Source organism: Fundulus heteroclitus, chromosome 17, assembly GCF_011125445.2.
Source record: "Fundulus heteroclitus isolate FHET01 chromosome 17, MU-UCD_Fhet_4.1, whole genome shotgun sequence".
NCBI classification, from domain to species: domain Eukaryota; kingdom Metazoa; phylum Chordata; class Actinopteri; order Cyprinodontiformes; family Fundulidae; genus Fundulus; species Fundulus heteroclitus.
Window position 1 is genome coordinate 10914489 of NC_046377.1, and position 23861 is coordinate 10938349.

General features: G+C 42.2%; 1 protein-coding gene across 6 annotated transcripts; it reads left to right on the plus strand.

The window, feature by feature from the left end:
- Nucleotides 1–181: 181 nt before the first annotated feature.
- On the plus strand, nt 182–22877 carry waslb (WASP like actin nucleation promoting factor b). Of its 6 annotated transcripts, XM_021309940.2 has the most exons (12): nt 183–622; nt 9738–9872; nt 10050–10136; nt 10540–10636; nt 12188–12211; nt 15472–15655; nt 16293–16335; nt 17804–17957; nt 18386–18403; nt 19951–20465; nt 20577–20685; nt 21746–22877. In XM_021309940.2, the coding sequence occupies exons 1-12, from the start codon at nt 518–520 to the stop codon at nt 21808–21810; spliced, it is 1536 nt and encodes a 511-aa protein (XP_021165615.2). In that variant the 5' UTR covers nt 183–517; the 3' UTR covers nt 21811–22877. The 6 variants fall into 6 exon arrangements, with proteins under 6 accessions (XP_021165623.2, XP_021165615.2, XP_012706795.2 ...); XM_021309948.2 differs by lacking the exon at nt 12188–12211 and having other exon boundaries at nt 182–622; XM_012851332.3 differs by lacking the exon at nt 18386–18403 and having other exon boundaries at nt 184–622.
- Nucleotides 22878–23861: the final 984 nt, after the last annotated feature.

Below are 23861 nucleotides of genomic sequence, written 5' to 3' on the forward strand. Positions count from 1 at the left end.
AACATGCGCAGTAGAATTTAATTATATATAATTATATATCACAAATCCGTAATTATATACTCTTTTTTTTATTTTAATGCTATTTAAAGTTACTTCATATTATTTGGGGGAGAGCTGGAAGAGCCGAGCACCCCTGTTCCCAGATTATGGACTCGCCCTAACTCTGCCATGTTGGATGGAGCTGGCTCAGGGCTTCTATTACGGCAGGACTTCCAAGGAAAGTTTTCTCCTCGTCCCGTCTTCGCCCTGTTGGTCCAGTTTTAACCCTTTTTTTTTTTCTTTTTTGTTTTTTGGAGGACCGGGGAGACGTCAACACCACATTCCGGCACTTCGTTTCCCCCCGCACCTCTATCACGGCGGAGCGGCGGAATAGTCCAAGCACCGGCGTTGAGGGAGTCGTAGGGGAGAGGAGGAGGAGGGGGGGCAGGCCACGGATGACCGAGGGATTGTTTATGTGTCTCTCCGGGGCTCCTACACGCAGTCAGTGGACGCAGGCTTCAGAAACTGATCCTTGATCATGAGCGGAATGCAGCCGCCGCGGCGGCCAGTCAACGCCGGCTCCTCGCTCCTGTCGCCGCAGGAAAACGACAGCCTGTTCAACTACCTTGGCAGGAAATGCACCGTAAGTTTGTGTGATTAAATGCTGGCATTCGATGTTGTTAAAGAAAAAAAAATGGCTAATGTAGCTAAGTTGTACCGTCCCGAGAGCTGACCCTCCCCTCCACCACCACCACCCCTCTTTCCAGCCCTTCTCATGCGGGCGGTGAGTTTGTGGCCTACGGTTTGAAATGTTACGTTAGGACTCCCTAAGTTAAAGAGCTGGTTTGTACGTAAGCGTCGGCGGGGCTGCGTGGGGCTCGCGGGCAACTTTCGTGTCCGTGTTTTTAGTTCCGCGCTGGCTCCAGAAATCAAAGTTGAGCGCTTTGAATCGTGCAGGAAATCCCGACATTCCGCTTTCGGCAGCCCGACCGCAGCGAGCCCGGAGTTGTGTCGGTGCTGTTAAACCAATCAGCAGGGAGGGGGGAGAGAAAAAAAGGAGTGATTTCTGTACGCTCATTACGTAACGTGGCTGAAGCCTGCTTGTGTTGTTTTTTTTTTTTTTCGTGAAGTCTGGGATAACGGAGCAGAGCGGAGTCGCTTTTAAGATTTATTTCCCCCCCTCACCCCAAATGCAAACCGGTCCCTCAGAAATCTGGGAGTAGCCTCTCCCGGTCCTCCACCATGACCTCGGCGCCGCTGCTGTGTCACCGCCGTTCGCTTTCATGAGATAATCTCGTATTACGTAAGAGACGGCCTGCGTCGTTTTCACGTCCTCCTGGCCAGCGGCGGTCCTAGCCCGCGTGGCCACCTGGGTAAATGCCCGCTTCTGTGCCCCCCGCCGCCCACCCCAGCCCTGGTGCAGTTAATGTGCTTCCATCCGTCACAAAAGGATAAAAAAAAAATAATAATAATACAGTAAAACATTAAATCCTTCACAAACCGAACGCTTGCAAGGGATTGGAAATAAAATTGGACCAAAATAAAAAATGCTAAGCGTTCTCATACAGAGCAGGACATCGCGTCAACCCAGTTCTCAATTAACGGCGTGTTGGTGCCGTTTACCCATTGGTGAAACGTGCCTATTACCTTTGTTTTTATTTCTTTTTTTTTTACTAATTTAAGGGGCCACTAGCCGATAAGTCTTGCTCTCAATGTAATGCCACAAAGATATTTAAAACTGCCCTAAAGCCTTGCTATAGCTCTCTCTGTCCGTCCTCCCTCACCCCCGGCGGAGGCAGCTGCTGTCACCGCCTGCTTGGTGAGCAGTTTGCACAATTTCAGGGGGTTATAACTACAGAGGCCCATAGGTTGTTTTTTTTTTTATTTATTTTTTATGACAGAGTGGGAGGCAAAACTATCAATTAAGTTCTCTAACATCTTGAAAGCTGTAGTCCTATGTGTTTATTATCTGAAGTCAAAGGTCAATTGGGGCTGTTTGTGGTAAGCTGACTAGTAGTTTCCAACCAGGCGGTCAAGCAAAACATATCCTCCATTTCCCCGTCCCCTGCTGACTTTTTTTTTTTCAGTAAAAAGTTCAATAGAATAAAGAATTTCCTTCCTTATGCATTTTTGTCATGTAGGTTAATTACATCCTTCCAGCCAATCACAAACACAGACCCAGGAATGCTCTGTCGTCAAGCTCCGCCCCCTCAGAGAGTTCAGAAACTAGCTGTTTTTTTTTTTTCGTTTTTGGAAAAAAGTTGGTTGAATAATGGTGTTGAGTGTTTGTGTGTTCTGTATCTAAAAAACAGGTCGCTAAGCAACAGCATAAAAGGGCCAGGGCTGCACTTAAAATATATGTTTTGAATTTGTTGATTGTCGATATCGATCAATATGGTTTCCATTTAATAGATATGCTTTTTCTCTATATCGTCCAGCCTGCCATCGTTACTTCAGCTCCTATGTAAAGCGTTGGCTCGGAGTAGAAGTCGTTTTGATCTCGCAGATTCTTGATTTGATGGCATTTCATTGGACCCCGGTGTTTAAAATCATTAAATTACTCTTGACGCGGGGGGCGATAGACGTTTGCTTATTGTGGCAGCCTAACAGCTTCCATGGTTCGCCACAGCTAACATGCGGTTAACCATCTCATCGTTTTTTTATAGTATAGCTTTAGGCTTCTATGTTCCATTTTTTTGGAGGTGTCTCTTCTCAGCATCCCTGATCTAAATGGATGGACCTTCAGCGAGCTTCTGCTGAACTTGATGACCGACTCAGAAGCTCACTCGGTCACTGAAGTCGGCGGTAATAAAGCGGGGGAAGATCTAGTGCATGCGGCCGATTATGTCACTACATCCATGACTCAGATTGAAAGAGATTGTCATTGTATGACGACATTGAGCAAAAAAACAAAAAAAAAAAAAAACTAATTTTAGCATCCATAGGAACGATGTCATTGCTTTTGTACAAAACTGATGAGCAACCATTGTTCCTCATGCTGCTAAAAAGACGTAGGATATCAACCATCACAGTTATGTTAGCTATACTTATACATCTTTTGATATATAGATTTTAGCAACAAAATGAAAAAAAGAAAAGCTGTAATACAGCACCCACTTGGTTTTGGTGCTGATTTTGTAGATCGGCTCTTCATACAACAAATACGACAGGTTGATGATAGGTGAATGGTTGCAGTCTTATTGCCGCTAATTACTGCAATAGCAGCTCGTTGAGATTAACCCACTTTCTTTTCCTCTACGTCGTTATGTTCCCGACAGTTTCCTTGAGCTTTAGCATCTCAGCCAATCAGACGTTTGCATCAAACGGCAGTAACAGACCTTGCGGCAGGGACAAGGCGGGAAGGCCAGATGTTGCATGCAAGCCGTCCTGCACACATCAGCTTTATTAGTCAGGCTTCCTGCTCTGGTGACCATTCTGCAGTGGAAACCTTTGTAAACAAGATAAAGGAGGGGAAAAGAGGGGTGTTTTTTTTATTTTTATTTCTTTGTATCAGCCAGCTGTCTGGCAGTGCACAGCAACAGTGTTTTGAATGTGGCTGACCTGAAGCCCAAAGCTCTCTAGCTGATCCGGGGGGCTTTGACTCGGCCTGCTCTCAGGTTGGTTTTCCTCGTAGCGATGGCCGTTTCCTGTAATTGTGCACGGCGGAGGTGCTCTACCAGCTGAGAAGTTTCTCTTCCTCTTTAAAAAAATAAAAATAAAAAACGTGGATCGACCGGCCGCGTTTCTCTCCGCTCAGGTGCCAGCCGAGAGGCCTTCGCTTCGGGAGAGGCCGCACTTCCCGTCTCATGCCACGCTTGGCGGAGCCCGCATGAGGTCACGCGGTGACAAGCCTCACCTGCTTTCTTTTTTCTTTTCTTTTTTTTTTTTTTTACGTGAGCTCACAGGTTTCTTAGGCGTGTCCCACGACTGTGTAACCTGTTTGAACGGCGGTGACGGCGTCCCTCCGGCTTCCTGGCTGTGTTATCTCGCAGCATGTGACAGAGACGCGGAGTCGGGAACATTCCTCCCGGTCCCACGCTCTGGTGCGTCGTCTCCTGAGGAGAGGGACAAAGTGACGGACGGCGGGGAGGGGGAGACGGGCGGTTATTGACATTGCGCGTCTCCATGCTGGATCTAATTAGAAAGGCCGGCAGTGAGTGATGTCCTGGCTTACAGCATGATTGCACGTTATGTAATGTACTTGTTATGCAGAAAATGTAAGAAACACAGAGTCCTCTTAATATTTTGCTGCCGCTCCAAGCTGAGCAGCTCTGTTATGTCTTTAATTTAAAATGAATTATTATAACGGAGCTAGATTAGAGTTAGTTTTAAGCTTGATTCTTTATAACTGGATGTGAGTTGGCTCTGGTTTTCTGTCTTACAAAGTGCTTAAAATGGCATTGTAGCCATGAATTGGCTCTGTACTGCACAGATCAAGCTGAATTTAATATCACAGTGAAATTTATTGTAACTAAATTTCTCAGTTTCTAATATTCTGGCTCAATTAATGCTATTCTGTTGCCTGTTTAAAAGTAAAAAAAATGGCCAAAAAGTGTATTTATTTATTTCTTTGCTTTCCTCCTTAATAAAAAAAAAAGTTGAATGTGTCATCGCCGTTTCAAAAATCATTCCAATTCGGTGTCCTCGCCTTTTTTTTATGTGGCATAAACTGATTTTTAAAAAAAATAGCAACGTATGGAGCACAGGTCAGCCCTCCCCCTGCCTCCACCTGTTGCTGCAAGCCGTCGGGTGGCGGCAGGAAGTCGACCCTAAACGTTTCTGCTCGTCGAATTACGCTGGTACAGGTGTTTGACGTGGCTTTGTTTTTCGTCTCGTTTATTGTGGTTATCTGCGTGGGTTTTTTCCCACATCTTTTGTTGGATATGTTGCTGCGTTTTTACCCAGGGTCATCATTTTGTTAAAAGCTCACCCTGGCTGCTCTCAGGATAAAGCCACGTGGCTCATTAGCATGTCTCCAGCTGTATTCTCTTCATCGTGGCTTCTTGAAGCTCTGAAGTCTTAAATTCAGAAACCTTATAATTAAGATGATGGAGACGTGTACGATTCGTGTGGCAAAAATGTCAAAAAAAAAAAAAAAAAGTAAAGAAAAGAAAATTGCACAACATGATCAGACTGATTTTTATTTCTGCTCCGTTCACATATCAGCCTTAAATACTCAGATTACTCGAACACCCGATTTCAGTAACTTTATTGTTTAAGATCTACAGCTTTTGGCTGTTTTTGAAAACGGCAAAGACCAAAATAGCCGTTTTGTTTATAGGACAAAAAATTAGAAACGTCTCTTTTCCAATCAGCCAGTGAGTCGTTCCTTTGTGTCGCCCTTCACACGGCGACCAAAGTGCTTTATAATTAAATTAATTAATTAATTTAAAAAACATGCAGAGATGATCCACACAAACGCATAGAACCATAACATAAGCAGTGGTGAAGGGTGGATCCATAGGGAGCTGGTTCCAGAGCCTGGGTGCTGTTTGGACCTGGTCCTTGGTGCATCCAATCAAAACTGATCTGAACAGCTCAAAGACCCGGCAGCCACGGCAACAGAATAATGGCCGAAGAGGAGGAAGGCGCGGATTTGCCATCTCCACGTGAGGACCGCTTAGAAAAAGGTTTAACTTTGGTCTGAAGATGTTTTTATGATGTGGTCAGTTTTATTCTGGAACAGGAAATGTTAGTCAAATACGACTCCCAGGTTCATGACAGCACTGATTAAAAGTCATCACTGGCAGCGATGTCACCAGAAGACATGCTCTCAGCCCCCCCCCCCCCCCCCTTTTTTTTTCTTCTATTTAAAAATCTAAGCTGCTGAGCTGCCGTTTGATAGCGGTGACTCAGTTAAGGAGGGAGCGCTAACTATTTTAGCGTGGTGTTCGTAGTGAAATGCTGCTCTGATTGACACGCCGGACGCCCGCAGGGACACGGATGGACAACAAAGTCTCTGACTGGCTTCACTCATTAGTATTCCTCCTGCTGTTTTTCAGCATCAGAAGTGGTGGAAAGGGTCCAGTTCACTCGGCCTGTGTGTGTGTGTGTGTGTGTGTGTGTGTGTGTGTGTGTGTGTGTGTGTGTGTGTGTGTGTGCTGACTGCCTAATCAGCAGTCGAGTCCTGCAGGAAGTGCTGTGGTCGACCTCCTCTGGGTTTTTCTTCTATGTTTTTAGGGGGCTGGGAGTTTGAAAGAAAGGGGGTAAAATAAAAAAATGTGTTTCCTCTGCTTGATGCGGTTTCAGATTTTTTTCCCCCGAGGTCGTCTTTTTCTGCATTCAGCTCAGAGGTCGATCTGGACTTTTCTCTTTCTCCCCGCTTCCTTTTGCTCGCATGCCGGTCAACATTTAAGATGGCTTCGTTAACGTGTCTGCAGCGCTGCAGAGACGTCGTGGACTGGCAGAGCGTAACGAGTTTGAGAGCTGAGTTCAGTCCGCCGGCTCAGAGTAGACGAGTCCCGGCCGGTTACACAACGCCGGAGCGTGGCCGCTGCATGCCGGAGAAATACGCCATAAAGAGGAGGTCTGGCTATTGAGAAAGCTGCTTCATAAGCAACTTACGAAGCCCCCCATCTCTTTCTGTAGCCTTTAGCTCTGTCAGGAAATATCTGAGCATCATGGAAAGACAAAGCCCCCCCCGACGCCAGGGAGTCACATCAAAGATTCATTGTAATATTGCTGTAGGGGCTGCCACTGCTTCTTAGTGTGTTAAACCAAATTCTTCACTGTGTTGGGCTTTACTTTATTTCTTTTTGCTTTTTTTTGTTATTTGCCGAGCAGTTTGTGAGAAGATGCTGATGTAAGCAGTAGTTACTGGAACTGAGCTCAGACCTAAAGCCCCCACTGGGGTATTTCCTCTCCTGATGCTCCTGCTTCCAAGTGTGTGTGTGTGTGTGTGTGTGTGTGTGTGTGTGTGTGTGGCGCCCCCGTCCCCAGAGAGAGGGAGAGAAACGCCCTGCAGCCGCATGTAAACGCTGCAGGAGGCTAATCCGGCCTTATGATCTTGTGTCTCGGTGCTCTACAGGTGTGCGCACTTACACGACTTTAACCATCTGGAGATGAGAGGCGAGCTGAACCCCCCCGCACACACACACACACACACACCCCTGCAGCTTAATCGTCGGGGACGCAGCCACATGAATGCGCTTGAGATGGCAGATCGCGGATCCAGAGGGTCGGCCGGGGCGTCTGCTCTGTTTAACTTCACAGTGTGTGTCTAGGGAGGAGCACTAGTGTTTGGCTGCTGGTGACATGCTGGCTTTTAAAGCCTGCTGCATGCGTGCTCCGGTAAATGTAGTTTCATAATTGAGAAGTGAAGCCGTATTTGTTGTATAAGATGCACCATGCGGGTCGCTTCTGCCTGCTGCTGATAGAGATCTGGGTGACTGAGGTCATAGTCGGGGAGAGTTGTGGGAGATTGTAATGTTTGAACTTGGAGGCTGCAGAGAAAAATGTGGGCTCATCATAATCAAAATCATCAGTGCATTATTCAACTATACTATCGCAATATTATATTGTCCCAAAGTCATGTAGTTTGTAGCTACATAATTTCAGATGATATGCACGGAAACCCCAGTAATCATGTAGTTCTGCTCTATTTAATCATCAAATATAGTAGATTAGGAATGAGAAGCATCGTCCTACCTTGATGCCTCCATGATTCAGTCTTATTCTTGAATGTATTGTTTCAGGTTATCTACTGTCTTTACCCATAAAGAACAATTTTTGCTTTCATCAGTCCACAAGAAGTTCCTCTTTACTTCTCTTGTTACATTCCCGAGGCTTCTTGGCTTCAACTGGGTGTATTCTAAATATCACCGTAATTGATATTTAGAATAAAATATATATCTAAATATCATTTCACCTGTTCACCGTTGGTTTCTAATGGAAAATGTCCATTTTCGTTCATGGATTTATGGGTTTGGATCATTTTAGCTGAACGTTTTGGGTACTACTGCTTACATTTTCCCTCTTTGATCAACTTTTAAATCACATTGCAGACGACCAGCATCTTGGAGCTTAGGGATGCACCAATATGAAAGTCTGCACCAATACCGATATCTGATATTAATATTGTCCTAACTAACCCAACATTTACCCATACTGTACACGTTTCCCATCTTTTCAACTCCCTGAAAACTCCTACTGCCCTTCCCAAAACTTGAACACAAACGGCAAAAAGATGGAAATGGGCATCGGTTGTCAATGTCGGCCCAGTTTTTACTCATGGGACCCATACCGATATGGACAAAAAAAAGAAGACTTGGTAGCGATGAAAATGCCCATGTATCGTTCCTCCCCATGTTAAACCAAGCAGTGTACCTCAGCTTTTCTGAGAGGAATGCTCTTGGGCTGGGCAATATATCGAGATTTAATAAATATCGAGATTTTTTTAATGCGATATAAGATGATTTATATTGAGATGGTCTGTGTTGTGTTATAATTCTACTTTTATGTGTTCCTGCAGGTTATTTTTCAGCCGTTTCTCGTATTTATCTGAAGCTGCTTGGTTAAAAAAAATGTGCCTGTGAGACATTTGGGATAAAGCTTGGATTCAGAGACGCCGTTCTGTAATTACTTTATAAAAAGAAAAACATATTAATATAAGTGTTGTATATTAGCATTCAGCCTAAAAATACCAAGTTATTGTTTTTGGTTCATATGGCCCAGCCCTAGAACGCGCTAGAACCAGCATTTGCTGCCTGCTTCCTTAAATAAGGGCCTCTGGGGTTGACTCCTGTGTTTTCCCAGAGCAGAACCGACGACCTCGCTGATTGACCTCCAGCCTGAGCGTGAGCGTTTCTAGGGCTGAACAATTTATCGCATTTTCAATATAATCGCGATTTTAAAAAAACACAATTTCCAAATCGCAGAGTCTGCAATTTTTGGCTATGTAACAATTAGGGAATTAGACGCGTCCATTAGGTGTTGGTAAAATGTTTAAAGTGGGTTTGCCTCCACATGGAAGGGAAGACAGTTGCAGCAGTGAGATAATCTAATTTTATTGTTTTTAGAGTTTATATAATCATACAAAGCATTAAGTACAGGTCAATCAGTTTAATACATAGACTTGCTTGTTGGTTGGACTTTATGTTCAACAAGGATCGATGTCCAATTAAATTAAAAGCTGTTCTCTTGAACAATATTCTGATTAATAGAAACATTAAAAGTTATTGTTTTAAATAGTTCTTGTTTACAAACATCTTTATTTAGAGCCCATTTTTGTTGCTTGTGGTTAATGCAGAGAAAAGTCAAAATTGCAATTTTGGTTGAAATATATCGTAGGCAGAACGCGATCATTACTGCTCTGAGTTTAGATGCTGTGGGTCTTTTAGCAACTGATCTGCACAGCGAGGAAACAAAATGATTTGTTGCTTGTGGTTAATGCAGAGAAAAGTCAAAATTGCAATTTTGGTTGAAATATATCGTAGGCAGAACGCAATAATTTCTGTTCCGAGTTTAGATGCTGCGGGTCTTTTAGCAACTGATCTGCACAGCGAGGAAACAAAATGATTTGTTGTTTGTATATGTTTAAAAAGACATGATAAATTAAACTGGGGGGGAAAAAATCGCATTAAATCGCAATATTAAGAAAAAAAATCGCAATTAGATTATTTTCCAATGAACCACTCCCCAGTGATCCAGTCACTGATGTCCGACTGCTATCATTTCCGAGCGCCAACGATACGGTTCTGATTACAGAAGGTTAAACAACAAACTAAAAAAAAACCTCTCTCCCCCTGCTTCCTCTGCAGGCGTTGTCTTCAGGAGTGGTCCAGGTGTTCACAGCAGACCGAAACGGCAGCTGGAACAAAAGATGCTGCGGGGTGGCCTGCTTGGTCAAAGACAACCCCCAGCGCTCCTACTTCATCAGGGTCTTCGACATCAGGGTAGGCGCAGCCAGGATCCTTTTTATGTTTCAGTGGAGCGTTCCCACTAGGAGCGTAAAAATGAGATCCGCACCCACTTAATACCCATAAATAGCCTTTATGGCGTCGTTTGATCTCTGTGATTAACAGTGGAGTAATGGTTGTTAAACAGAAGGTTCTTGTCTTTTTTTTCCACAGGAGGGTAAGATGATGTTTGAACAGGAGCTGTACAATAACTTCAGTGGTAACCAACCCAAACCTTACTTCATCACATTTGCTGGAGACGTGAGTTGTCCCTGTCTGCTTTAAGTGACCGGTTGATATTCATTAGATGTTATCTTCTGTCCTTTTTAGGAATGTGATTTTGTAAACTACACAGACTTTTAGAGCACTTTTTAATAGGGGACCTTTTTCCAATTTATTATTATTATTTTTTTATATATCAAAGATGAAATAGCTCTGGGATCCCACTTAAGTTTAGATGGACCACAATGTAAGACTATATGTTGAGGGAACATGTTGTCGGTGGGTGCTGTGGCTCAGAGTCCAGCACGCTGTGTGTGTGGGATTACTCACGATGGCGACGGAGCTAAGTTTGCTCTCTGCGTGCGCCAATGAAATAACAATTAGGGTGGTGCTTCATTTGTGTCATTTAAAAATAAATGTTTCTGTTTATGTGCATCCGCAGTCGTGTCAAGTGGGTCTGAACTTCACCAATTCAGAGGAGAGCAGGAATTTTTATGCCACCTTAAGAGACCTGACGGAGAAAAGAAGCAGGAGAACCGGTACGGCCTTAACGCTTAATTCCCTGCAAAAAAAGCCACCGCTGCTCTGCCGTGTCTTACTAAAGTGTTCACACACTTTGAAGTTTTTCACACTTTTTTCCATGTCACAACCCCATACATCATTTGCAGTGGAAGGAAAATTATATCTTTTTTTTTTTTAAATAAATGAATTTAAAAAAATCTGAAAAGTGCGGCATGCATGTGTATTCAGGACCCTTATACTCTAATAAGCCTAAATGAAATCCAGTGCCGCCTTGCATTGGTCAGTCACATCAAATCTTCAATGCGAGTTCAGTGTGAAAAGCTTCAAGGGGTGCAAATACTACTTCTTTAAAATCAGTGACAAGGTTGGTGCATTTTACCCTGTGGTTGACACGGTTTTATTCAGTTAATGCAATGAAAAAAGCGATTGTTGATTGGTGCACAACATCAATTTATGTCCAAACGTGTCAATTTAATTATTTCTTTTTTTGATGCACTGATCTTGCCAAAGCTGTTTCTTGTTTTTTGTCTCTAACCTGCCTCATGTATATTCTTTTCCTTTTCTTATGTAAATTTCCTCCACTCTCAAACTGCATGCTGCACCACTTAAGTGTTATTAATTCAACAAGAAAATCAATTTGCCCAACAAAATTGAATGTCATGTAGAAGTTATTTAATTTTACTAATGGAGTTTGGTATTAGGTTAAATTCACACACAGGGATGTATTTTCAAGTGCTTGTTGGTGTTGCAGTGGTTATGGCTTACGGATAATGAATACACAAAACCCTGGTGTGTTGGAAAATTTTAATATCATGCAAGGAATAAATGTTTGAAATGTATAACTCCGTAATGAATTAATGAGTTTCATCTTTTTGTATTGAATTACTTACACCCTGTGACACTCTTAATTGTTGAGGTGCTCCATTATTTTTCTCTTATTCTCTTTTTTTTTTTTTTACAGTATAACTGCAGGGAAATATTGCCTCTGATTAACAACAATTCTTCTTTAACACCACATACTTTGGATCATGCTCTGTCTTCTCTTTCCCTTGGGACCTACTTACCTACACCTTTCTTAACGTGTCATGATCACTTTTCCATCACGCCTGTCGTCACAAGCTTGATTAAAAGCTCTTTCTCCAATTCTTTGGCTCATTTCTTACTCTGTTCCCCTTTTGAATCCACCGCGTTTTAATGACTAACGCCGTTTCCTCTTCAACCTTTAACTGGAAGACAAACTTGTGTCTTTGAAGTCGTTCTTTTCAGTCGTGCTGTTCAAATCTAGAAGAATGTGTATTTTTGTGACTTGTAGAAACAACATGGCTTGTCTTCCAGACGGTCTGGTAGTGTCTTAAACACACTAACTGAACTTTCTTTTTTTTTTTTTCTCGCCAACTCCACCTGCTGACTCCCTGCACTGAAAAATGCAACAACAACAACAAAAAACACCTTGCTCTTTATCCACATCTGCGCATTCCTTTGCGCTCGCTCGCTTTCTCCTCTAATTAACAGAACGACGTGTCAAACAAACGCAGGGTTGTAATGATATGATTTATTTGTGTTCACAGAGAGGAAGCGAGACCCTCCGAATGGTACGTTGTTGGCTGTATGTTTTTGAAATGCTGAATATTTCGTCTGAATTTGTCATTCCTCTTTGACAAAACGTTGTTTTCTTGCGGTCCTCTGCGCTGTCAGCAAACAACCTCATTACTGCCCCCTTGTGGTTGTAGTAAGGCATTACATCTAGCTACAACCAGATGTTTTAAGTTTTTGTTTTGTTTTATTCGGGGAGGAGAGGGGGATTTCAAAGCCAAAATGTGAAACTGAGGTGTTTTTTCCTGCTTAGAAACGTTTTTGTTTTTGTTTCATCTTATTTATCTTAGACCATACCATTTTTTTTTCTGTTTTTGCCTTATCCCATCTTAAATGTTTCAGATAATCAAACAAAACCTAATATCAGCCAAATATGACCATAAAATGAAGGTTTTTATATTATCTCTGTATTTTCAGGGGTAAAAAAGATATCCAAACCAGCCAGTACCCTAAACTTAATAACCGGTTGTTCCTCCTTTGACAGCTGCCAACAAAAAATGTACCAGGAGTCTCTTACAGCACTCCTGAGGACCAGTACTTTTTTTTTTTATTCTTCTTCTTCTTCTTTTGCAAAACCTTTTTCTAAGTCAGCCATTTTGGACCTTTGGTGGTGGAACAAAAGAATATTGATCCATTTACAGATTAACTTTGGATAATTGCACTGCTATGTGCTTGATCTTAAGGTCACACATTGTTGGTGTTTTAACAGAGGTGCGTTTGATTTTTATATCCACGTTCACCTCCATGTGAAAATCGGGCTTCGTCTGTCTCATCCCTGTCTCTCTTTTCTGTGTCCTTTTCCCAACATCCCAGCTCTGGCCTTTGCTTTCCTCCCATGCTCTTTTTTTTTTTTTTTTTTTTTTTTTTTTTTTTATACTGTGTCCTGTTCCAGCTGTTCTTTGCTCATTCATGACCTCAGCTGCTCTTTTCCCCTTTGCTCATCATTTCATCCGTCGCCATTTTCATCCCGTCTCAGCCTCTTTACTCCGTCTGCCTCCCCTTTTTTCTCCCATCCTGCGTCCTGATTCATCGTGTTTTAGAAAACGTCAGAGATTAATGTGGGGATTATGCCGTGGATGGGTTTTAATGGTTATGTAAAGGCTGGGCAGCACTAGCTTTCTGGGATTAGATGCGTTTGCGTGTTTTGCGGGGTGAGACCAGGGAGCTGGTGGCAGCGGACCCTGGCCGACGAATCGATCCTGGCAAGCCGAACTGCGCGTCGCTCTCCTACGAGTTGGGAATAAAAAGCAGCGTGGATATACGTCAGCTGCTGGCCGGCTGAATGTTGGCTGTTTTTACCCGTGGCAGTGTTGGACGTTTATCTTTCTAGAAGGCCAGGAAACTTGGCATTTCCACCAGAGGTCTATGCTGTGAAAACTGGACGCGTCTCTGGAACCAAACAACTAGATGTTCTTTTCCATTAGTTTTGGAAATCTTTTTGGATGCTCTACCTGCTTGGTACCCTCTGCAATATACTTCTTACCCTGCGAAAGAATACCTTTATCTGCTTCTTGCATCAATGCTATATTTTTCAGTCGGGATCCGCTCCAACAGCTGCAATGATGTTCTGCACGACCTTTCTTTCCGCCCCCTCTGAGGAGCTTCATTCTGAGGGTGGGGTTGGAGGAGGAGCAGCTCCGGTACCTAGTGGTGGTGGTGGGTTGGGTCCAGGCTGTCTTTCTTCATTTCACTGCCTGGTTCTCCCTCAGGACGAACTCTGCCCGCCTCTTTCCGTTCGCCCAGAGGAGCGAGCTCGCTGCCCGGCCGGTAAAACGCTCTTAGACGTGGGTTTGAGCGGCTGCCGAGCAGGAGAATCCAGGCGCGGTTGGGGCGGGGTAGGAGGGCGAGGCGCTCGGTCGGCGTCCCCATCGCCCCGCCTCACTCCCAAATGTTTGTCTAAAGAGAGATCCAGAGGTATCTGTCCAAGTGAGCAGACAAAATAGGGCTTTATAGCCTAATCATATGACAGAGAATGAGGTTAGGACAGCCTGGTGTTGGTATTGATAGAAAACCTGAATGTTTTTTCCGTTTCAACTTCAAGAAATTTACAAATCTGGTTTATGAACGTCATTCTGATTAATCTGATTGCATGAAAGGCGTAATCAGAAATGTGCAGGAGCCTATAAAGACATTTGAATAATATTGGGAAGTGTAATATGGCAAACATTTATATTGGCAGTTTTCTAGTGTTATGGCTTACATCTCGTGAAAACCCAAACTTTTGTTTACCAGAAAATGTGAGTTTGATGAAGTAATGGTAAGTAATGGCCTACGCAATCATGAATAAGACTGCCGAGTTGACAGTTGTCCAGTGTTGTTCATAGGGAGTGTAAACCACAAACGATCATTGCCCATAAGAAGCTGGCTGCTCAATGAATATCATATCTAAGCATATTCATAGAAAGTTGAGTGGAAGGAAGATCAACAATCAACAAGAATAACTGCAGGATTAAGGTGGTTGTAAAGTGCAGCTCTTTTAAGAAGTTGGATATCGACGAAGGCAGCGGCTGGGGCCGATCCTTCAAGAGTGACTGTACAAAGATGCATATCTAGAACATGGGCGACAATTAGTACATTTATTTATTTAGGTCATTACCAGGGCTAAGGAGGAAAAAAAAGGTATGCCCTCTTTAAATGAGTACATTTTCCATTTTGGAAGTTAAAATATTGTTCTATCAAGTCCAAAATCAGCTAATCTTCTAGTAAACCTAGGGGAGCATCATGCTGATTTTATTTTCCAGCAGGAGCTGCCAAAAGTACCAATACCCGTGTAAGAGCATGCACAGGAACTATTGACCGCTGATGATCTGAAGGAGACTAATAAAGTAACCTGGGCCTCCTTAACGGCTCAGCAGAGCCTGAGGCTGCTCTCCATGGCATGCTGCATTAATGCGGTGATTAATGCCAGGGGAACCCCCGATGGGGAGCATTTACTGCACAGTACATGGACTTTCCTGACATTACTGTGATTAGAAAGCCGATTTTTTTTTTGCTAGTTGGACATTTATTGTGAAACTCAAATTCACGGTTTCATCAGCTGTAAGTCATAATCCTCAAAATTGACAGAAATTAGTGCTTAATATCTTTCCCTGCGTAAACTGGTTATAGCATTAGATTTCTTTTTTTGAATACAGGTAAAGTTTATATTTACACATAAGTTCTAAGGCTTTCAACATGGTCAGTTCTCCATGCCAGTTTTCCATCACCTTCTCATGAACTTGTCTTTTTTTGTTTAAACGTCCAATCCCTGTTTCTCCAGGACCCGCGTTGCCCATGGCTACCATCGACATCAAAAACCCAGAAATCAGCAACACTCACCGTTTTCACAACAACTCTCAGGTGAACAACCTTATGCACACCTCCTTCCCAAGGCGGATCAAAAAGGACAAAGTCAAGAGGAAGAAGCTGACCAAGGCCGACATCGGCACACCCAGCAACTTCCAGTGAGTGACCTTCCTTTTTCCCGCCACGATGTAAGAGACTCAGCTGATTGTCTGTAACCCATTTCTCCGGCTTGTTTAGATTAAATGTGTTAAAGTATGGTTTCTGTTAGGAGAGTCATTTTCCTGCTAAAGAAGTTATTTATTTATTCAACGTGTGACAAACTTCTCTGTGGTAAAAGGACAGGGAGCGGCTGCTTTTACAAAACTGGCTTAAGATGACGGACCAACCTCTTAGCTGTAGTGCGCTAGCTTATTGACTCTGTGTATAACATCTGTGATAAGTTACATAGGAACATAAGTTCTGGTGTCTGAGAGCTAAACATATAAGTTCTCATGGAACCAGAGCATACGACAATGACTAATGTGTCAAAATTGAGAGAGCTGCTGAAGGGGCCCCCCAGAAAGCGGCTAAAAGTTCCACGTTGTATTATTATTATTAAGATTGCAATATATGCATTAAATGCAGTATTCAATCTGAATCAAACTATATGAAAAATTGTTTTAATAATTTGATATTGTTTAGACAACCTTAGCAAACAAACTAAAAAAAAAAAATCTGGCCTGTTTGTGCTTGTTAAATACTGTTAAATATAAACTTCTATTTTTTTATTGTTTTGTTTTTTTTCTTCCCTTACAGGCACGTTAATCACGTAGGATGGAATCCAAACACCGGCTTCGACGTAAGCGGCATCGATTCCCAGTCTGTGTTCGTTTCGCGTGTCTTCTCGTGACATGTGGACTTTCTTCAAACTCCTCCGTCTGACAGTCAGGCATGCCTCTTCGAAGCAGATTACTTAAAAATGTAACGTCGGCTTCCAAACGTTAATCCGAGCTGCCTGGGAAGCGCCGTGCAGGGAGATCAAACCTGCATCTGCATAATCTATAGCGCCGGTACCAAATAGCACGACGAGCAAAACGTCTGGATTCCGGATGATAGATTTTAGTTCATGCGGGTCGCAGGGCTCATTAAGCCCTAAGAGAATATTAACCACAGACCATCTTGGCTTGATGAATTAAGGAACCTTTTTTAATAGCTTAGTCATTTATCGGGTGCTAAATTTCCTCGCTCAAAGGTAAAAAGGAGCTATTTTTTGCACCACATTGATCATTTAGTTTCAAAGTATTTTCCTCCCATTTTTAATTTAAGAGCTTTGGTTAGGTCTCCACTACTTAACATCAGGTTAGATTTAACACAGATTTCAAGATGAGGGGAACTTTATGAAAGGTGTAAATAAACATCATAAATATTTGCCAGAATGTGATCCAATAACCAGGGACTTAAACTTCATACTTTTACTATCTGGAATATAGTGTGAAAAGAAGGTTGGATCAGGTGTTTTATTCACCGTCAGAATTTAGGTTCTGATGTTCACCACCAGGTGGAAGCAGAGAGCCAGAAAATGTTTTTTCTCCTGTCAATAAGTTAAGGCGAGTTTCAGCTCAAAATGTTGGACAAGTCCTTCAAATATGACATTCCCTCCTCCGTTCAGCTCCGAGTAGGAAATCATGACTACACTGACAATGATAGGAAGCTCATGTTCCAGCTTTTTCCTCCCATTTTTAACTGGGACATCAATCAAAACAAACGTAATCTTTTTATAATCTTTTTAGTCTGGATATTTATGATTGATGAAAGATTTTTTTTTTATTATTTTTTTTTTAGAGAACCAGATTACATTTATGACTCTTAAACTCGCAACATTGTTCAGATTAGTAGAATTTTTTTATTTTTTTTCTTCATGTTCTAATTAACATGAGGGTAGTTATTTATTTGACATTATGGCAGCTGGTTACTAAGGGGATCTGAAAAAGTATTAATATCCCTACCACACTACCAGATGTTGCCACGCTGCAACCACAAAGTTTGTGTATTTTTTGGATTTTTTTTATTAAACGTAAAGAAAAATGAAAAACTGTTTATCTGAGAGCAGTTTGGCTCAAAGCATAGACATGTTAGAATGGCCTAGTCAAAGCCCAGATCTTAATTCAGTTGATGACAGCCCTCCTCCTATCTGAGCTAGAGCTATTTTGCAAAATAAGTCATTGTTTGTGGTTGTAAACTGATGATTTAAAAAAAAAAAAAAAAAATTTGTTGCAAATTAACCGTGCATAAATGTGTTTTATTCTCCTTTTCTATCCCTTCTGTAGATGAATAACCTGGACCCAGAGCTGAAGAACCTGTTTGATTTGGCCGGCATCTCCGAGGCTCAGCTGAAGGACAAGGAGACCTCGAAGGCCATCTACGACTTCATAGAGAAAAACGGAGGCGTGGAGGCCGTCAAAAACGAGGTACGGAGACAAGGTAAGGCGGCCCCCCACTCTCTGCTCGGTGTCTGCATGCGATCCGGATTCAAAACGCCTCTTTGGAATGAGCGGGGGAAAAAAACAGCTGCTCAGTGGGACATACAGTCATTGTCAATAAATTAAAATATAACACATTACATTACGCAGGCTGGATGTTTAGAGCCTTTATTTCTGTTAATTATGATTATTTTACGCTTACAACAAATTAAACGTGATTAGAATATCACATTAGACCAATTAAAAGAATTTAAGGGGAAATGTGGGCTTAATGAAAAGTATGTTTATTACAACTGTCAAATCAGCCTCCTTGGAACCAATATAATTTATTGCATATGACTGTATTTACATATTTTTGAGGGTTGTGTGAAATGTTTTTTTATTATTATTTTACTATGGGTCTAACTGGTGTGGTGGTTTTATCCTCAGGTCCGCCCAGGTGGAGCGGTAGGTGTCTGTGCATGACCTGCTGTGAGAGCGCGTTCTGACGGTGTGTGCATGCGCAGTCACGCTCAGGGCTCCACCGCGAAGCGTTTGCCGTTTTGACACCTCACCTTTAGCTGGATGCCCTGTCACAAGACTTGCTCGATGCGTTTTTCCGACGTCTCGTTGGAGACTTGCAGAGCGTCTCTGTCCCTGAGAGCCTTAAGAATTTTCACGTTTTCTGGTTGACCTTGTTTAACCCTTTGCATGTGAGTTGACGCGGGATGACTTTGGGTTCACGTGCAGCTGGAACTTGATCACATCTCGTTTCTCAAGTTTTATTCACCTAAATCATTTTGTCACTTTATAACGACAAACTACCACGTTTTTTTGGGGTGGACGGAGTATTTTATGTGATGGATCACCACAAACAAGTGCACAGGTGCCAGTGCTTTCTCCACAACTACAGTTTCACGTCTTTGGGGGTCTCTGTAATCACTCTGAATTATCTAGAGATTGAGATCTTTTACATTCTTCTTTGTGAAATGGTTCATGCTCAGTCAGATTCAAAGTATTCAAAGTCTATGAACGGCAATTCTCAAGTCTTCCAACTGATCCTCCACTTTAAGGTCTGGACTTTGACTAGGCCACTCATGACGCATGACAATACTTTAACCTAAGCCATACCATTGGAGCACTGGCTGTGTGTTTAGGGTGAACCTCCATCCTTGTCTCAAGTATTTTGCAGCCTCTGAAGACTGTTCTGTTTTTAGCCCCGTCCATCTTCTCCCTTATCCTGACCAGCCCCCGTGTCGCGGCCGAGGAAAAACACCCCCGCAGATTGATTTAAATGCCACCTACTTGACTTGTGCGTATCTGGAAATGGGACTTTTTTTTTATTGTGTTCTTCTGGCCACTTTTCCATAAAAACCTGATTTGATGAGCGCAAGACTAATAGTTGTCCTTGTTGAAGGAGATCCTTGAAGATCCTCCCATGTTAAAATGGGCCTCCATGGCTGCTTCTCTAATTAAAGGGCCTTTCCCGACAGCATTGGCTAAATTCATTTATATGTATTGCATGCACCATGTAAAACTGGTTCTGCGTTATACAGAACAAAGCACAAGTAAAGGGACAGACACTTGCACAGCCAGTTTGAAAAAAGCTTATCGGTTTGCTCCAAAATGAGCAAACAAACGTGTTCCTCTATCACATAAAATCCCAGTGAAGGACATGCAGTGTTGTGGTTGTAGTGTGACAAAGGGACGAATGCTTTGTGTTTATCAGTTCTACTAACATTATTGATATTCGCTACAGGGAAGAAGGCTGATCGTGTATGGCTTAACTTAATGACTGCATGGTTTGGCACACGGAAAGTCTGCAGAGCTGCCAGACATTTGGCTCTGAGATCTCTAGTGACGGCGATCCTCCCGCCGTCCCGTCACAAAAGGGAAAAGCGAAAACCTGACGGTCAACGTAGCCGTCGGTGACTTGCGGTCATGAGAAGTCCCAATCATTTAATTTCCTGCTTTGGTCTGTTTTTTTTTTTTTGTTTTTCTTCTCTCTCTCTCAGCTCCTCCACCACCTCCACCCAGAAGTGGCCCCCCTCCTCCACCCCCACCCCAACATCACAGCGCTGCTCCTCCACCTCCTCCTCCTCCATCCCGGGTTACGCGGGGCGCCCCGCCACCTCCTCCCCACTCCAGACCTCCCGTCTCAGCGCCCCCACCTCCGCCCCCATCCCGACCGGGGATGCCGCCCCCACCACCCAGCCGAGGCGGCCCCCCGCCCCCGCCAACCCCGGCTCACGCCTCCATCCCCGTGGCCCCGCCGCCCCCACCACCTCCGCCTTCCTTAGCTCCATCCAGCAACGGCGCGCCTCCTCCGCCGCCACCTCCCCCGCCTCCCGGACCTCCTCCTCCACCCTCCCTGGACGGAGGGGAGGGCAAGTCTGCGCTGCTGAGTCAGATCAGAGAGGGAGCCCAGCTGAAGAAGGTGGACCAGAAGGAGAGACCGGTGTCCAGCGGCGGCGGCGGCGGCAGAGACGCACTTCTGGACCAGATCCGACAGGGAATCCAACTCAAACCTGTGAGTGTTCGTCTGACGCTCACAGCGTCACAGAGTTGGCTTTGGGTTACTGTGCATTTCCTCCCCCCCAACGTGGCAAGACTCATTCGTTATGACTTACCGTCTTTACAGAGGGATGATGCTTCTGAACCGGCGCCTGGTGACGCAGCCCCCACAGCGGGCATCGTCGGGGCCCTGATGGCAGCCATGCAGAAGAGGAGCAAAGCTATTCACTCTTCGGGTACATATACGTTCAGTAGTTTCTCTCCTGAACATCTTGAGATGTAGACATAGATCTCACTCAGTTACAATAAATTAAACCTATTTAAAGACGTGCAAATGAGTAAATATTTTTAGCTGATCTTCCCGCTAAAGCATGCATGTCCCCAGTTCATATAAAACGGGTTTTCCATATAAGCACCAGGCTCCTACTCTGTCTGGTGACGTGTTTGTTTTCATTTAAACATTTACAGGTCTAAATTAGTAACAAATAAGAAACCGAAGTGTGAAAAATCTTCTGTATATTAAAGCTTTCCTTACCTCCTCCCTTCCTGTAAAGCTCGACCTCTGTTCAAACATAATGTGCAAATTCACATTGAACATCTCTATTTATACTCTACTTAAAAATGAAGTCGATTGAGAACTAGAATTTTTAAATAAAATGTCTTTTAGGGGGCGTAAGTAACACAATGTTGGCTTCATGGCTACTACACACTCTGCTCAGCAGGGGGAGTTTGTGCATCATCTTTCCTGCAAATCCTAAACCTCTGAAGAAGATGCTCACACGAGAGATTGGAATAATTATTTTGCATATTCATGTTGTTTACAGAATAAAAGAAACATTTGTAATATTAAATAGGTTTTTGTGTGTAGATATTCATATAAATAGAGTGTTGTTAATATTACAGAAAAAACAAGTTATTATATTCAATATTTTGTTGTCAGATTTTACTTACATTGATGACTTGCAAGTTTTAAAATATTACAGGGGGAAATAAATCTGGAGCTTTCCCCTAATTTTTTCTTTTTATGAGGATGTCTTGATATGTATTTTGCCAGCATTTGTCCTGAAGGTCTTTCTGATATTTTTCTTCCACATTGGAGCTTTTTTGTCTTTCTTTCACTCCATTAACCAATCATTTTACACAGGAATAATCTGTTTATGTGGTAAAATCAATTAACTTGGATCTTTGAAAAATGTTTGTAAAAATCCTAGTTTTGTTCCTGAACTCTCCTTTTAACGAACGTTTACTTCAATCTTTTTTTTTTCCTCTCTAACCAATTTTTTCATTGCTCCACAGATGATGACGATGATGACGAAGATGAGGAGGACTTTGAGGAAGATGATGAATGGGATGACGAGTGAACCTTTTTGGGGCTTTTTTTTTTGTTCCCCCATGACACTAAAATTTATCCCAGTCTTTCTAAATTGAAATCGTTGACTTTATAATTATAAATGTTCTATCAGTTTGCTGTACATTTTTTGTTGCCTTTATGCTTTTTTTTTTTTTATTAATCTGTGCAATACCTCATTTAATCTATAAATGTTTGTCAGTCTAATCTTAGAGGTTGTTCTTTATCGCCGTTGGCTGCATCTGTCTCCTGATAGGATCGTTTTTCTTCCTTTTTGTTGCTCTATGGCTTCGACCTTCTGTATTCCCAATTGTGCTGATCACCATCAGTTGGCCATTATTTTCCTACCTGCTGCCTCCTACCACACGTGACCCATCTTTGTTCCCATCTCTTTCTTAATGTGCAATTTAAAATGTCTTCAGCATTTGAGCTGAATGTTTGCTACATATATATCTTTTCAGCGACGGATGAGAGGACGAACAAGATAGCGAGAGACTTTGCCACAGATTCTTAGTTATTTGTAACATTGTTAGAAAGGGAGAGACAAAAAAAGTTATTTTCATACCCTATTGTTCTGTAGTTTATTTTTACATATTCAAATAATTCTAGTTTATTGGTCATATTTTCTTAAAAAAAAATTGAGGAAAAAAAGAAGATGACGGCACTCTTTGGAAAATTTAGCTCCATTCACTGTGGACTGTAAATTTCCTTTAGATTTTGAGTCTTTATATTTTTGCACAGATTGGAAAAATGAGACTCGAGGAAGGAATATAGAACATTTTTAAGGTTTACATCATAACTTAAAGTACACGTGCTTTAAGTAACATTGCCGAATACATGAGGACGCGAACTGGTAATCTATCACTACAAACTGTAATAACATTAGCCTACAGTGTTATGTCTGGCTTTTTTTTTTTTTTATCTCAGCAACACTACACGTTTAATTGAACATCATCTTTGTTCTTTTCTTCTTTCTTTTTTTTACAGTAGAAACCGGAGTATTAATAAATGCCTGTTGATTGTAATCAGGTGATTCCTCCTGTGACGGTAAAATAAAGATATTTTAGTTTTGCACACTGATCTTATAATGGGTCCATGCTAAGTTTCAGTACATCTCAAGTGCTGGCACATTAATCACCTTCTGTCATGTATTCACTCAACTAGCATTTTATCATGAGCTGTAGCATTAGGGACTCTATGCATAACAAACACTAAGATATAATGCTGATATTTTATTTTCAAGTTGGAGTGAAATTCTTTACAATTATGCTGTATGGCAGGAAATGTTGGGTTTATTAGAGGGATGCATTATTGCAAGAAATATGAGGGAGAAAATGTTCTCAGCTCAGGGGTTCTTGAATTATATGTTAGACAGGAGAAAAAAGAAATGGTAAAGTATGTTAGCCATTAATTGCCAATAAAACTCCAGTTTTAGTTTAAGGTCAGGATTATGTTGAACTGCTTATGATGAATGTGAGGTGATGGTCAATTATCCCCTTCACCATTTGGCTTTATTTATTTATTTGTATTGGTTATTAAAATGGAAACCTTTTTGTTGGCACCAAAAAGTGCCATGTCAATTTTGAAATGCTTTAACGTAAAAAACAAAACAAAACAAAAAATAGCTATAAAGCAGTCTAGCTAGGGTTTCAAACTACTACTAAGATTAGTACTCTAGCACTTTGAAAATAGGATCTAAACAAAAAGATTTTCTTGTGGTTCTGGTCATGATGCAGGGAAGTTCAACATGATGGTGCTTGCATTAACTCCTAAACTGAAAAATCGAGCAAATGGCCTCAAAATCCTAATTCTGCTAATGTCAGTGTAATTTCTTAAGGTTATGTTGAAGGAAACGCATATCATTCATTTCGCACTTTCAACATATCAGGGTTTTTTTTTACATCATAACCCTAAAAATCAAAATACACACAAAAAGGTGCCGTGTGCCACAGGATGTTTCGTACCCATTGAGGAAACGTTTCTTACCTGCTTTAATGAAAGAATGAACAATTCTAACTTTTGTACAGGCGTCTTGAAAAGTCTGAAGTTTGGGACGTAGAAAAT